Raw genomic sequence first — 15,517 nt, 5'->3', positions numbered from 1 at the left:
CCTGGGCCGAGAGCCTCCTCACCCTGACTGGAGGGGCATGGGAAGGAGGGCACTGCCAACTATTTTTCCAGCTGTAACAAAATGGTCATATGAGTGGAAGTCCCCAAACCCAGCCACATAAGTCAAACACTGACTCTCCTCCTGCCTGGGGCTTGCACAGCTCCTCTCCCAGCACCAGGAAAAAGCAGAGAGCAAGTCTGCAGGGGGATAGGGAAGAAAGCCAGGGAGAGGGGAGCAGAGGTGGTGAGCCCCTTGAAGGGTCAGGCACAATGAAAAAAAGGAGAATAGGAAAGAGAAGGAGATTAAATCGGTATAAGAGCAAGGGAAAAAAGATCTCCTCAGCTGCAGGCACACTGGGGAAGCAGCAGCTCTGCTGGAGGCTGAAATGATTTGTTAATTCAGCTTGTTCCCCATTTAGCAGGGAAGGAGGTCCCTACCCGGTGCTCCTCCTCTCCTGCCCCCGCCAGCAGGAGATACTATAGATTTAATAACACCTTCCCCCCTCCAGACAGGTTAAACTTGAAACAATTACATATCAAAGCCAACATGGCGGGGAGGCCTGCACTGTAATTTTTTGGTTATTAAAGTAATCTCTCTCATGTAAATTCTCCTGCTAACATGCTGCAAACAGCATTAGGAAATAAATTATTTCCCCATGATTCGATTTGTCAATGCAAAGCACCTGCAGCAGGCAAAAGGCTCTTGAAATATGTTGCCAAGCCCAGTGCCTGTGCTTGTAAGAACACGCTGGTGGGGCGGCTGGCTCCCAGCTCCCCATAGCCCCAGGGAGATGATGGATGGGTGGGTGGTGGAGGGGGGAGGTTAGTGGGGGGAGGCGGGGGCTGGGGAAAGGGGGGGAATGGAATTGTGTTTAATAACAAAATTTGTATGCAAGCCTGCATCCCAGGCTAAGGATGAGTGATCGGCAGCCAGAAAGTATTAAAAAGCCTCGCTAAACAGATGCTGACAATAGAACAAGACATATCAAATCAGATCTACTTCAGAAACATTAATATACACACACACACGCTCGCCCGCGCGCGCGCACCCGGCTCCGCACACCCGCGCTCCTTTCTTCTCAATCACAGCAATATGGGAGACATCAATAAATTTTTATGAGACTTTTAGAAGATCAACACAGTACTAGATGTGACAAAAAAGCAATGTGCCTGTCATGTTCGCTTTGTCGGGGACACTTTAGCCCCAGATGCCGAGCTGCAGTGCCAGCAGGGAAAAATTGAATTTGGCTGGCTTTAATCTGCCTTGATTTGGCAGATGGCTGGGTGTTATGAAATGAGCAGGGATGAAGGAAGGTGTTTTCTCCTGGGGCTATGGCCCCCCTCCTCTCCCAGTGCCACTGCCTTTTGCCCCCTGCCCTGAAACGGTGGAAACACACAGTTATCCACTGCCATCAGGTCACTCCAAATGCCACAGCTCTGCTTCCAGCTACGGTTCCTGGGGACCACGGGTGGATGGGCTGGGGTGTCACCTCCTACACAGCCCCACTTCCCTGAGGGGATGTGCTGTGGGATGCTCACCAAGGGTACAGGATGTCCCCTGTGTCCTGTCCCCCAGCTCTGCTCTCTACCCTCAGGAGGTGTCACAGAGCAGAATTAGTCCCTGCTGCCCACTGAGACACAGCCCTGGCACCACCTCAAGCTGTGCAAGAACAAGCATGATGGGAAAGATTTGCATCCCCTCTCCACCTCCAGCAGTACCCTGAATTTTTCAATCACATGAAGTGTGAAACAAATTTTTTACCTTTTATAAACCAAATGCCTTGTTAAAAAAACAAACCCATTTCCTCCCTTTTCTTGTTAAAGGTGTTTAAAATTATTCCTTTTCAAGGGAAAGAGGAAGAACATAATTAATTCCTCCTAGAAGTGGTGTTAGGGCCAGGAAGCTGAAGTTTTCAGAATGGTCAGCCAAAAGATCAAGCCTCTGCTGTTGGGACCGATAAGGAATGGGACCGGTTTAGGTAACTTGGCAAACTTATTTTATTCTTCATCTGGAGGATTATTAATACCCACCCCCTTTCTTACTTTGTAGCTCTACTCTATTGCTAGTAAGAGTTTGCAATTTGTTTTTATTTAGATCCAGAGATGGGTTAGGAATGGGCACAAGCCCAGGTCATCCAAGCACCCAGACCCTGCAATTTAAGGGTGCTTTTCTCCATCCCATGAAAGAGCCCCCAAAGTACAAGGGCTGCAGCCCCCTGCACATCTTAAGGATGCTGGCAGCGGGCTCAGGATCGAAAGGCTGTCAGCAAACAGAAACCTTCCCCTCCATAAACACTGCAGACAAATTAAAAATGGTAAAAGGGAAATCAAGACCTTTAAAGTTCAAACACTTTTCGGTGCCTTTTAAAGTTTTTTTGCTCTAGGCCCTTGCAGACAGCACAATCTTCGGAGACCTTGGGATTCTCTTTAATCACCCAGCCAGGCTGCAGTGGTCTGAAATGATTACACATTTACATAGTAATAACCCCAACACTCCCCACATTATTTCATGGCTAGCATATTTCCACTCAGCGAGTGATCCATGTGTTTTAAATTATAACCTGTACATAGGAAATTAGTTACTAAGTACGATATTCACGGGCTCATCTGACACTTCTAATTAAGGTGATTTACACAGAATTATCTTATGAAATAAAAAAATGGTGTTTTGCTAGCTAATAAAATATAATTACTACCCGCTTTTCTAAGTTACAGTTAGTTTTAATCTATTTGGGGAATTGTTTATCTAGTTCATTACAGCAAAACAACTTCTTTCCCTTTTAGGCAACCCCCCCAAAGTACCAAAGAAGAGCAAGGAACACCCTGGGAAGACCCAGCGATTTTTCCTTCTCTCTCTCCTGAAGACTTTGCCTTTCCAAGCAAGACAGGGCTGCTTCCACACTGGCTCCCTTTCTTGGGGCTGAGACACCAATTCTGTCTGTGCATTCATGTATCCCCATGCGTTTGGATGCTCCCCATGGGGACAAAATAAGGCCCCTGCTCTGGTGCTGCCACACAGCTCTGCCCAGTGCTACAGCTGCATCACCTGTTAACGGGAGCAGCACAGCCAGATCCCCACGTGCTCCAGGATGCTTGCTGGGGACACACTGCTCCTCTATATTAGGGACCATCAGCTTTAAGAGGAGCATTTCCTCTCAGCAGAGCACTTCACAATGAAAGCAGGATTCAGGCTATACCAGAGACATGCAGATGTCCTTTAATGCTAGGTGCACATTTGGTTAGGAGCATCCCCAGGTGTAAATGGGAATCCCCTGGCATGTCCCTGAGCGAGCCTCAAGGGGCTGTTCAGGCCCAGTGCTTCTGTCATGATTTCCCAAAGGGCAGCTCAGCAAGCCAAGCATGTGCCCTCCTTACCCACAGTCTTGGGGTTTCCTCTACCCCTGCCATGGTTGCTATTACACACAATGACCTTCAAGCTATTTACTTTGTTATGGTCCTGCCTTTTGGGGTGTGCTTGCCGTAGGAAATAAAAAGGCAATACACAAGGAGTGGTCCCTTATCACCCCCATGAATGTAGGCTGCTGCTTCTTCCCACAAGGAAAAATCAGGTCATTAGCTGAAGGTTTGAAGTTCCTGGAGCTTGGGCAGCTACAGTTGTTTCTGCTTATCCCTGAAGGACACTGAACCAGTAAGGAGCAGGTAAAAGGGCTGCTTCCATGCAGCTGGAGTCTTCCAGCTCTGCCATTCTTCCGCGGAATCCCTTCTCAGCAGCCCCCTGTTTGACAGGCACCAACCTGTTCAGCTCCCACATGAGATCCTGCAAAACCAAAAGATTTCTACAGGCTGCAGCCAGTGGATATATTTTGTAAAAAAACCCCAAACAACTGGAAACAATTTATTTTTAGCTGCAGGACTTGTGACTTGAACATGCAGCCTTGGGATGCGAGCCCCGGGAGCAGAGAAAGCCTCCAGCAGAGCCGTGTGGATGGCAACACCAGCTGTAAGGGAACAGTCTCTGGGTAGAGACGGAATTGGATTTTTGTGAATGCCAGTTTAAATAAGTGGAAGCGTCACTTGATGCTTAAATAAGGAAATGGGAGTTTGATTTTACACCTAGCTGCAGGTGACAGCCCCCAGCATGGCCAAGTGAGATCTGTGCCATCACAGGAAGCACACTGGGATTTTTAACCTGCTGTGGCTCCCCCAGTGGCACCTGCATCCCATGATAAGGGAAAAGGGCTGAGTGATGGTAAAAAATTGCCAAAGAGGCTGCAGTCAGTCAGGGATAGAAATGTTCTACACCTACAGTGCCAGATGTGCTTCCCACATGCTCCCCCAGTCAATATTTGTGAGACCTCAGTGTCCAACAGTCAGCTGTGACAAATCTGACCCACAGGGCAGTCACCCTCCTCCCCCAAAGAGATGAAATGCAGCAGAATCATAAAACACTGTGGCATGATCTGACCACGCCGAAATCCCCTATTTGCTCTGTCCTATTCACATCCCCAACTCTTTCTGCCCTGCTGGGTTTTCCTTTAGCAACCTCTGGTACCCCACATCCCTGTTCAGAGCGGATAACAGATTTCTGGGGTGAGGATGAGTGCAGGGCCGAGCAGGAGACTGTGGCTAGCTTCATTTCTCTCCCACTATTTGAAAAGGAGGTGGTTGGAAAAAATAAAAAGGAAAACTGGAGGGAAAGGTCATGCATTAGATTGATTTGGGGGGCTCTTTGCTACCATGGCTATAATGACTGTTTAATTATTCCCAGCTCACGTGTGGCAGTTCAGAAGAGGCTCTGCAGAAGACATGCATTGCTCCAGGGCAAATAACTGACCGGAGATTTATTTCTCACCCTTGGGTTTCCACACACTCCTTCCCAGGCCTCCCATTCTCCGAGAGTCAGCAGCAGAGGAGGGCTTTGCCCTCCAGAGTTCCAAGCCTCAGCCTTCAAATCTCTGCCCTGGAGTCAGGGAATGGACTGTAGGTACCACAGGTCTGAAGGCAATTTAAGGAGTGTTCATAACCCTTTTGGGGCACTGCATGAGCAAGGGAAAACAGGACCCACAGGTTTTTCATTTGCTGTGCTACCCTGGAAGTTCTGACCCATGAGAGGTGCTTCTCACCTACGGATTATGGACAACAGCTTCTGCCTTCCCTGTGGTCTGCCATGGAGGAGAGGAACGGGGCATCTCTAAGCAGGGCAGGCAGCTGCCTGGCTTGTGCTCTCTCTGCTGGAAAAGCCGTGGGTGAAGGGTCCAGGCTGCTGTCATTGCCACCCTCTAAATGCACAGGAGGAAGCTGAAGGGTTTCTCTTCCCTTTCTGTCCATGATTAATCTGCCACAGTGAGGGGCAGGGACACAAATCAGAGGAGGGATGAAAGAGGATAAATCCATGGTATCAGCAGCACCACATTGGCTAGATAATAAACAGACTCCTCTCCTCATAAATTTCTCTCCATTCCCCCATGTTTCCCCGCCATCAACACTGGCAAGCCTGAAGCTGGACTGCTCCTGGCCTTTCTCGTGTCCTGGCTGGTGGGAAGAGCTGTGGCTCTGCTAGGGAACCTGGGACCCTCCACCTGGGCTGGCATCCTTCACTCCCTCCACAGGCTGGGGTGCAGCAGGAGCAGCAGGATAGGACAGTGGAGCCCCATCTAAGCTCGTTGGGCTTTAGATGATGCATGGGACACCTGAGCCGACTGTGGCGAGGTGATCCATACCAGCACATGGAGTGGGTGAGAGAATCACCAGAGACACAAAGCATGCTCCCATTTACTTGGTATTTCCACTGTCTCCGTTCCCCAGGGTGGCTTCGCCTCAACACCACACTGTGTCCTCAGTCCTCATTTTGGCAGCAGCCAGCTCACTCACTTCTCCACACCCCACCCAGGGATGTGACCCTGTTAGCTGCCTTGTGGTGGCAGGTGGTCCTGGCCTTGCCCCGGAATCACCAAAAAGCTGACACTTCCAGGCAAGTTTAATTTAAATCTGACAGTAGTCAAACTGCTGGAGAAAGCTTCAGGCGATACCACCCAGCTGGAGATGCATCTGTGCCTGAAACTGGACACCCCTGACTCCAGGGCTGAGATTCCATGCTGAACACCTCTGCCGTGGGCAGCATGGGATGCCCCACTGCTGCTGTGGGGCAGGACTCGCTCCCCAAGGGAATCAGGCCAGAACAGGATGCGAACAACCCGTTCTGTGTCCCTAGAGCAGCTCTCAAACACCAGCCTGTCCCCGCAGCCTGGTTTTGCTGGTGAGCACTGGCTGCAGGACAAGCATGGAGGACTCACACCCAGGAGGAGCACGGAGGAGACATCACAGGCAATTAACTGCTCGATTGAACACCTTGGGGGATGCCAGAGCCCTTTGGGAAAGCCCCTGGGAGCACTGGGAGGGCACAGCCAGGGAGAGGGTGCTGCAGGAGAAGTACCGAGTCCCACCTGCAAAGCACGCTCAGGCACTTAATAGTACCTGTCCCCAGCATCTCCCCAGGCTGGATTTATGCCTTGAGGGGTCACCTCTGGCGAGACTCTAATAACACGACTTTATTAGCTTTCTTGTTCCTTCTTTAAGATACAGTAGCAAGGGGGGAGGAGGGCAGCAGCACCTCGGGAAAGAGCGGGGGTCGTACGGATAGGAAGCAGCTGCCCTCGCGATTCCCCTTCTCGGTGACAAGGGGGAGAGGGAGAAAAATGATGCTCCCTCGAAATTTATCATGCACCCAATTACAATGTTAATTGGCAAGTCCCAGAAATCAATTAATTCGCAAATTTTTTTCAATTAAAAATTAAGATAAATCATAAAACGTTATTAAGCAAAGGCCAAACTCCATGAACTTTTTTTTTTGTAGGCATCTGGGTTTTTTTTTAATTTAAATAAAAAAAAGAGCTGTGTTGCCAAAGCCCGATGCCCTTGAGTGCCTTTGCTGAAGCACAGGGGGCTGTCATCAGCAGGACTGGGCTGAAGACAGATAAAAAAATATCGACCAGTCGGACACACTGCTTCTGCTTTATTGATCAGGCGGGAATTTAACTTGCTGTGCATATCCACCGTGTCAGCAAGGGCCACGGGCGAAATTAAAAGTACTTGGCTTGGAGATGTCGCCTCGATACCGGGGGGTGGGGAGAGATGGAGGGAGGGGGAAGAAGAGGGGGAGAAAGGGAAGAAAAGAAAAGAAGAGGGTGGAAAAAAAAGAGGGAAAAAGAAGGAAGAAAAGAGACAGGAATAAGTTGAGGAGAAGGAGGTTGCAATGCCTGCTTGCAATCTCACTTGTTGGTCAGGGCTCTTTCCCTTCTCTGGAGAGCCCGCAGGTGTCTACTGCATGCAAGGAAGGGAATCGTGTATTCCAACAGAGCTTGGAAAAAACCCTTCTCACTCTAACCTCTCTCATCAAGAGGCTGGGGGACCTGCAGCATTTGCTGCACAAGAAGTCTGGGGAAGTACCTGGTCATCAAGTTAAAGTCCCCAGGCATAAATCAAGGAGACCTGAGGTGAGAGCCATGACCCTGACGTGACACATGACAACAGAGCTAATTCGGGTTTTACACACTCTGTTTATCCTGCTGGGCCTGGCAGCACGGCCACTCACCCTTCCCACAGCAGCTGTCCATGCTGGCCCTGGAGGGTCTCCTCCAAAGGTTCTTTGGGACAACACAGCGCTCGGCAGATCCTACAGAAATGAAGCGAACACTTCCCTGGGGCAGTGCAAGCAGCAGCTGTATTTAAACAGAGGGTTCTCTGAGCAGGAGAGGGCTGTGAGCCACATCTCCTAACTTGCTCTGGGTCCTTATCGTGACCAGGAGCAACAGACCAAGCCCCTGTCATTTGGGCACACAGGGACCACAAGGATGATGTGCTTGCCCACCTGTCCACTAGCAGGAGTTTCCAATGCAGACTCTGGGGGGTTAGCACGGGATGACTTTAATCAGAAAGACCACAAAACACTGGGAAAGCAACCTGTGAAAGATGTGAAAAGCAGGATGCATCTCCAGAGGTCTGAAGACGTCTCTCAAGAACAACTTGCCTTGTGACCAGTTTATCTCCCAAGGTTCCACAGCCTTCATGTTTTAGCTATATTGCCAGTTTCCTCCTCATTCCTTATCCCACTGAGCCCAGAGCTGCCTCTGTCCCCTGAGAGGAGCTACTGCTGTGCCTCTCTGCATAAAGAAACCTGGAGCTGAAGCTCCTCACAGCAGGGTGGGGATGCTCTATGCAGTGCCAGGAACTGAGGAAGCACTTTCTGCTTCTGCCCTGGCTGCGAAAGAAAGGAGGATTAAGAACAGTGAGAGGAAAAGAGCATATGTGCAAACAAGGGAGAGGAAGCTTCAGAGCTTCCAAAGGAAGATTTAAGCCTGGGCAGAGGTGCACTGAATGCTGCTACAGGAGCTGGAGCACCATAGTCCTGTGGTTGGCTCCTTTCCTCTGACATGAATCAAAGCTGGCTCCAAAAGTCAAGCTAAATCCCCCATCTGGGCACTTCACCTGCTTTGACACGGGCCTTCCCACGGCATCTTACTCTGCCCTCCTTTGCCTGACACTATTTGGTTCTTTGTGACAGCATCTTTGAGGTCACAGAAAACAGCCTGCAGCACTTTCCATTTGCACCAAGGTGCAAGACCCTGGTGCCCTCTGTGCTCCGGGAAATGCTTCGTAATCACAGAAGCAGAAGAGAAATTATTCCTGGACACACAGGAAGGTCATTAGGGGGAATCAGTAGCTCCTGAGATGCTGGATGTGCAGGGATGTGTCTCCACACCCCTAGCAGAATGGCAAGGAGCAATGAGAGCTGCTGGCCCAGGCTGGGAGCAGCCAACAGGTGGGCACAGGCTTTATAACACAAACGTAGGCTTTGTAACACAAACGTGCTCAGATTAATTACTGACTGCAAAGGCAAAAAGAAAGAAAAGTGAATGGGGGGAGAGTTTGCACAGCCATGGGGGACTTTGAGAACATCATCACCCTCACTGCTCCACCGTCTGGACCACTCCCCATCTATACTGATACACCTCATCCATTTTGGGGAGGTGAAATCCCAGCTCTGAAGCAGAGGTTTGCTGCTGGTAATGCAGGGGAGAATCTGGCAGCTGTCACACAGCAAAATAAAAACACCACCTGCCAAATATTTTTGTTTAAAAAAGAATCATTGCATATTCAAGAACAGACTGTTATGCTATTAAAACCACTGCATCCAAAGGCACATTCCCAACCTTCAAAGTGCTGAACTCAGCAACTGTAATATTTGTGATGTGACTTCCTATGGTTTTTAAAATGGCCAATAAATGTCTCTTCCCCAAACTCTAGAAAGAATCATTGTGGAGCATCAGCTGAGGCTGGCTCTACAGCTCTTTCTTCCTCCTTTACTTCTCTTCTGTCCTCAAATTCATCTTTCCTCCCACCCCGAACTCAAACCAGTGCCCCAAACCTGCCCTCCCCACCCAGCCTCCCCTCCATCAGCAGTGCTCTGCAGTCACTGCCTGGGGAGAGCAGGCAAGGATTAAGGGTCCCCCTGCCCACTGCCACCCCTGCTCACAGTATTTACCTGCAGTGACACATGTAGCAATGCCCACGGGGATGTGTGTGCGTGTCCTGAGGGACAGCCCTGGGTGCTGCTCTAGAATGCTGTGCCCACCTGCACTCCCCAGGTAGCTCTAGGCTGGGGAAATGCAGCTGCAAGCCAGAGCACCGGCTGAAGCTTGGAGCTGCGGCCACTCACAGCTCCAGAATGAGTCTCACATTTCAGTGTGCTTTACTGCGAGCCTTTAACACAGATGAGGTGTAAAACAAGTGAATGTATATTGAGTGAGGATAGGAGACTCACATCCAGATCAACTTTGTGCACACAAACCAGGAATATTCACGTATTCTGCGGCAACCAGCCTGGCTGAGGCACAGGACATAGGCATACACAAAGAGTTGGTGTTATTATTTCTTATTTTTACCTTGGGTGGCACTTAGCTGCTCAGCTGGGCAACTTTTGCTCTCTGACTGTACAGGCAGAGGAAGGAGAGCATCCCTTCTGCCCTGCATCGTGGAGCCACCACTCTCCCGCCTCCCACTCTCTGCTGCTTTGAGCCTGTGCTCTGCAAAGGTGAGCTCCAAGGTAATTTCTCTTTGGAGGAGGAATACCAACAGTCTTGCCTGGCAAGAGTTAAACCCCATAAAACCAAGGCTTGTAGTTTTGTTTTCTTTCAATTTATACCCTTCACTTAAAGGGGGGGTGGGTGGGGAGGGAAAGAGGGGGAGAAAAAAGAAAGCCAGGTGACATATTCTAAGAGGGAGCACCGAAAACGTGTTAAGCACTTCAAAATCTCATATATTCAATCGGCCTCTGGCAAGACATCTGCCTAATGTTAGCGCTTAAATATCCTTTTCCATTTTACATGCATTCAAGTCTCATTTGAGCGAAATGAAACGGTATTATTAAAGGGAGATTTTGCACAAATGGCCTGAATTTGACATGTCAAGTTCAATGAGGCTGTTACATATGTAACACCGAGAAGGGCTCGGAGGCTGCCGGCTCTTGAAACAGCGCCAGTGGCTCAGAAATGAAATTTGCATTCAGAGAGCCCTGCTTCACTGAGTGGAGCTGTGCACAAGGCTCAGCTGGACCCACACAGGGTGGAGGAGCTGTGGGGCGAGCACGACCAGGTCTCTCCCTATGGTTTGGGAGACTGGACACACCAAGAAGGCAGCAGAGCTAGAAACCTCATTCCCACTCAAGATAGCTTTTTCAAGGGAAAGCTGGATCCTGCACCAGGGTTGGATCCTCAGGAGAGATGTTCATCACTGGTCCAACAACTGGTTTTCGTCCCCTGGACACGCACAGAACTCCCTAGGCATGGGTGGGTGCTGCCCTGTTGCCAGCATGGCTCCTTCTTCCTCTCTGTGTGATGCTCCAGCTGGGTTGACCTTGAGATGTCCCTCATCTGAGGCCAGGATAGTCATACCAGTACTGTCCATGGCAGGAAAAAGGGCTGTCCCTCTCTCTGGGGGATAACAAACCCCATTCCCACCAGCTGAGCAAGGGGTTCATTGGAGTGGGTGAGTTGCTTGTGGTGATCTGAGACCATGGGTAGCATCATCCAGGTGCTGCCTACAGCTTCCTTGTATCTCAGCCCCAAGAAGCTCCTGTGGTCACCTGGAGAAATCCCTTTTCCAGGGACTTGATCCAGTGCCCACCAAACCTCCAGTGCTGCAGGCTCAGTGGGCAGGAGGGGATCTGCCTTCCTAACCCCGAGCACAGGAAATTTATGATTTTGTTGCAAATCATTAAGGTTTATTAAAACTTAACACCACAAGCCATGATTGGCTGCATCCTCTTTAAATTAGGGAAAAAAAAAAAGCCCTTGGAAAGCAGCCCCCTGGTTCGCTTCTCCCCATCACACTGATAAGTAACAGCTGCTCAGCCATTTCGGTAACAAGTCGGTATTGGCAGGGAGCGGCCAGGGCTGCCGGTGCCCGTCACGTTTATAGGCCTACATTTTATTTTTATGTTTATTGGGTTATTTGAGATCATTATTAGTTTCTCTCTTCTCTTGTTGATGTGTTCTTGCTCCTGGCTTCTCCAGGCAGGAAAGGTGGGGGAGTGGGAAATGGAGCAACCCACTATAGCGAGCTGCCTGCTGGGGCTGGGCAGTGCACGGGACTTCAAGCCCCTCACACCCTGCTGCCTGCTAATCCTGCCCCCTATTCCTGCCCTTCCTGTCTGCTGCTGCTGCTGGCCCCTGCATCGGCTCCCTCTGGGACTGGGAGAGCCCATCCCCATGCGGAGCTGCTGTGTTACAGATTAGCCTCCATCGCCTGAATCCATCGCCTAGATTGAACGTTTTCTATCACACTACGGAGGGAGTCGTTATTCAATAATTAATAAAGACCTCTGATTCTTCTTTGCCTCCTGCATGGCCGAGTGGAGCAGGCCAGGGAAGCGAGGGCAAGCCAGGGAGAGCTGTCTCCTCTCTAACTGCTGCTGTTATTTAAAGGAATAATGCCATTCTTTTTCATTTGTCAGCTGGCCCACAATGGCCCTTGTCACGCTTTATGATTTAGGGTTTCCTTTCCTTTCCCATTAAACACCACCTTCCCATCACCACTTTGCGCCAGCCAGCCTCTGCTCCTGGCTTGCAGTTTCAGTTTCACTCTGATATTGGCCCAACTTCTTTGATGGGCTCCTCCGAGCACTAATTGCTTCTGTTCATTTAAACCTGTTCACTAATTTGCAGTGGCCCTTTATTAAGTTGGATGTGGCCCAAATTACACCATAAATTACACTTGCAAGGGGACTGGGTGTCGCAGGGGATAAATGGGCTGCCTGTTCCCTACTTTCCCCCTTCCCTATCCTCCTGTGCAACACTGGGAATGAGGGTCTCAGCCTGAGGGTGTGGGTGCCGAATTTGGGATATCTCAACCCAGATCCATTTTGGGAGGTCTCTCTTTCTCTAACTGAAGCTCCCTCCTGCTCCCTCCATCTGCAATGGCTATTGCTGAATCAAAGAAGATCCAAGCCAAGCCAAGCGATGGATTCTGCGTCCTCTGCACTGTGCACAGCCATGTGCACCCCTCACCCTGGTACACACACACACAAACACACACACACACAGACACACAGGCTGTCCCTCCTCTCCTACCACCTGGTGATGTAACTTTGCTTCTAGCTGGCAGTTTGATTCCTTTCCTCACCTTTTAATGACCAGAGAATTCATTAATAATTGAAATAAACACGCTCCTTCCCAAGGCTGCTGACTTTTATTAAGGCAGGGGCAGGGATCTGCCAACCCTTGGCTGCAGCCATTTCCTAAATAACTTCTAGCAGTTAAAAGGCAATTATTTTTTTTTTAAATAGGTGACTTTTTTGCGCTGGGGGTAGCAGAAGGGAGCTGAAGGTAGCTGAGGAGCAGTGTGCACCAGTGCTGCAAGGTTGCTCTGTCACAGGAGTCAGCAACATGAGAGCTGCTCACTGAAACACAAGTCCCCAGGGAAAGGGATGTCTGTGCCCTCCAGGAGGAATTTCTGCCTGACTTTACCACGGCAGTGAACTCCAGGGAAATGTTTCTGACCCACTGGCTAGCACTAGATCTCCCATATCTGGTAGCTGTGGGTACCACCATCTTCCCTGCCACATGCAGGTGCCCCAGCCAGGTCACCAGGGATGCTGGTGGACCCCAGGAAGCTGCTTACCTGATGTTCAGCTGGGTGAGCTTCTCCAGCTCCTGCTCCATGTGCTCCTGCAACTCCCCAGGGCGAAGAAGGACCTGGCAGATGGGGCAGATTGGAGCCTGGCTGTCGAACAAAGTTGCTTTCTTTTTGCCTGTGGGAAGGAAAAGAAGGGAAAAAGCTTTAGCTCAGATCAGCTGCCATCAGCATCGTCTGTGCTCTGCCTTGGTTCCTGTCCTAGCACAGGACTGAAATCCAGGGATTTCCTCATGGTATAGCCCTGATTCTGTCCCCATCCCACAAGCAGGGATTGGCTCTCTTCTGCGGTGGGACAGCAGCTGACACAAGAGCATCCCAGCCCTGGCTGTGGGCCCTTCAGTCTTTCAGGGACAGCATCAGCAGCCACATTTTGCAAGTGACCCTGTGCAAACCCAGCTTCTCATATGCGGTTCAGGTGATATGACTTGGAGTAGATGGATGACAAAACACTGCTCACTATTAACTCATAAAGAGCCATCTTAATCCTCCTTGACACTCCTGAAGTTGGGTGGGTCAGGATGATCCTCCCCGTGGGCACACAATGTTGGGAGGCAGAGGAGAACTCATGTCACGAGGCTGTGGATGTGGTAGGGAGCAGGTCTGGATGCTCATCACCCAGGATTGCTCACCCTGTTCCAGGGCTGGGCTGGGGCCCCTTGCCCTCCCTGCACCACTGGCAGCTCCAGACCCTGCAGCTGCTGGAGCCCTGGGTCCCTTGGGGCTGTATCACCCCTGGGTGAGATTTGGGGCTGCCTGTGTACCCCAATCTCTAGCTGGGTTGAGTCTCTGGGGCAGATCTGCAAGTGAGGCGTTTCCTCACACCCTCCTTACACTCAATCCTCTCCCCCACTTCCCTGCCCAGCCACATCTCCCTGGTTCACTCCCTGCTCTGAAGCCAATTTCTTCCAGCTCAGAAACTTTATTGCCCCCTCTGTAAGGAATATACAGCATCTATTTAACATAAAATAAAACTCTAAAGCAAACAATGAAGTTCCCATAAAAGAGAGAAGCCCGCGGGTCCCCAGGCCCCCTCTCCCAGCTGTACTAGCAGCTCTGCTCATGAGAGGGCGTGCGGAGCCTGGCTCAGATGGCTCTGGCAGGGAGAAATGTGCTTTATAGCTGCCTGTTGTCATCCAACATGAACCCTCCCGCTGGATTATTTATTTATGTATTAGACATGGATCAAATTGGTTAAATCCGAGTGAGAGGCAGTAATGCACAATAAAGCAGCCAGTGCTGGATACAAGGGGGCTGCGTGCATTGTGGCCTTCCAATCAGGAGCCAAAAGGTGCCATTTTATGGTTCCTAATGATGGTGGAGTCCAGTTAAATGAATCCCCATTAAAGGAACAGACCTTCTCAAAGGATAAAACATTGGTGTGAGCAGCTTTACTGGATCCCTGCTTCTCCCTGTATAACTGCCTGGCACACGCATTTAACGAGAGAAAGCATCTGAAATAAGTTTGAGAGTCACCTTGGCTTATCTTTGCCCTCCAGCAGGACAAAGTGGTCGTGCCTGGGAGAAGCAGGGCTATCATTGGGATATTACTTGCCCTTTCCTTCAGCATCCTGATAGGAGGTGGGAGAAACTGAGGCATGAGGGGCAGGTTGGGGCAGGCCAGTGCTATGGGGCATTCCCTACCTCCCCAGCTTCCCTCTCCACTGGGAACTCTCCCATCTGCAGAGCCAGGAGGAAAACCCTGCTGGTCTCTGCTCTGGACTTGGGCCACTCCCAGGGGCTCCCAGGCAGATCCCGGGTGCCTCGGCCCCTCATTCCCACCACCCTTCTGCCAGGGAGGACACAGAATGCTGTTCATGCAACTTGGAACATCTTCCTCTCTCCTCCTTCCCTCATGTTTAAATAATGCCCAGAATCCAACCCAAACCCAAACAACCAGCTCCTGCTGACCCTTGCGGGAAAGGTCAGCATTTCAGTAATTCCACCTTCCTCTTGGAGCTTTTCCACTTTTGTCCAGTGGGGGCCCAAAATAGCCCAGGAGCGTCCCCGACCACCTGCTATTTATAACCCTAACTTCACAGCAAAACAATGGAGCTGTCTGAGTCTCCCTCCCAAAATAAACAGGCAGCCTTTGAGTGGACGGGAAATCCTGCTGGATCCCCGCTGTGGGGTGTACAGACGGATGGGTAAACAGGCTGCCCTCTGCCCTACCATGCTGCATCCCCACTCCTGGCCCAGGCCACCGCTGTGGGGCCCACATCGCCTGCCATCCACAGCTTTGGCTGCTGGGGCTGGGATGCCTGCTGGGGCTGGGATGCTCTCAGCAGCACCAAAGGGTGGAACAGAGGTTGAGCATCCACGTGTCCCTGCTCTACGGGGAGCCCAGAGATGTTCATTTGCTGGAGGAG

At 50.6% G+C, this 15,517-nt stretch overlaps 1 protein-coding gene across 6 annotated transcripts in view; it reads right to left on the bottom strand.

Annotated features, from left to right (window-relative positions):
* RNF220 (ring finger protein 220) overlaps window positions 1-15,517 on the bottom strand; it is a 220,625-nt gene that overhangs the window by 69,924 nt on the left and 135,184 nt on the right. For all 6 annotated transcript variants that reach the window (XM_048312572.1, XM_048312577.1, XM_048312576.1 and 3 more), the window contains one exon: window positions 13,137-13,266. In XM_048312572.1, coding sequence (XP_048168529.1) covers window positions 13,137-13,266 — 130 coding nt within the window. The remainder of the gene's footprint in view (window positions 1-13,136; window positions 13,267-15,517) is intronic.

The sequence above is a fragment of the Corvus hawaiiensis genome, chromosome 9, assembly GCF_020740725.1.
Source record: "Corvus hawaiiensis isolate bCorHaw1 chromosome 9, bCorHaw1.pri.cur, whole genome shotgun sequence".
NCBI classification, from domain to species: domain Eukaryota; kingdom Metazoa; phylum Chordata; class Aves; order Passeriformes; family Corvidae; genus Corvus; species Corvus hawaiiensis.
This window is presented reverse-complemented; position numbering and strand designations above follow the sequence as displayed.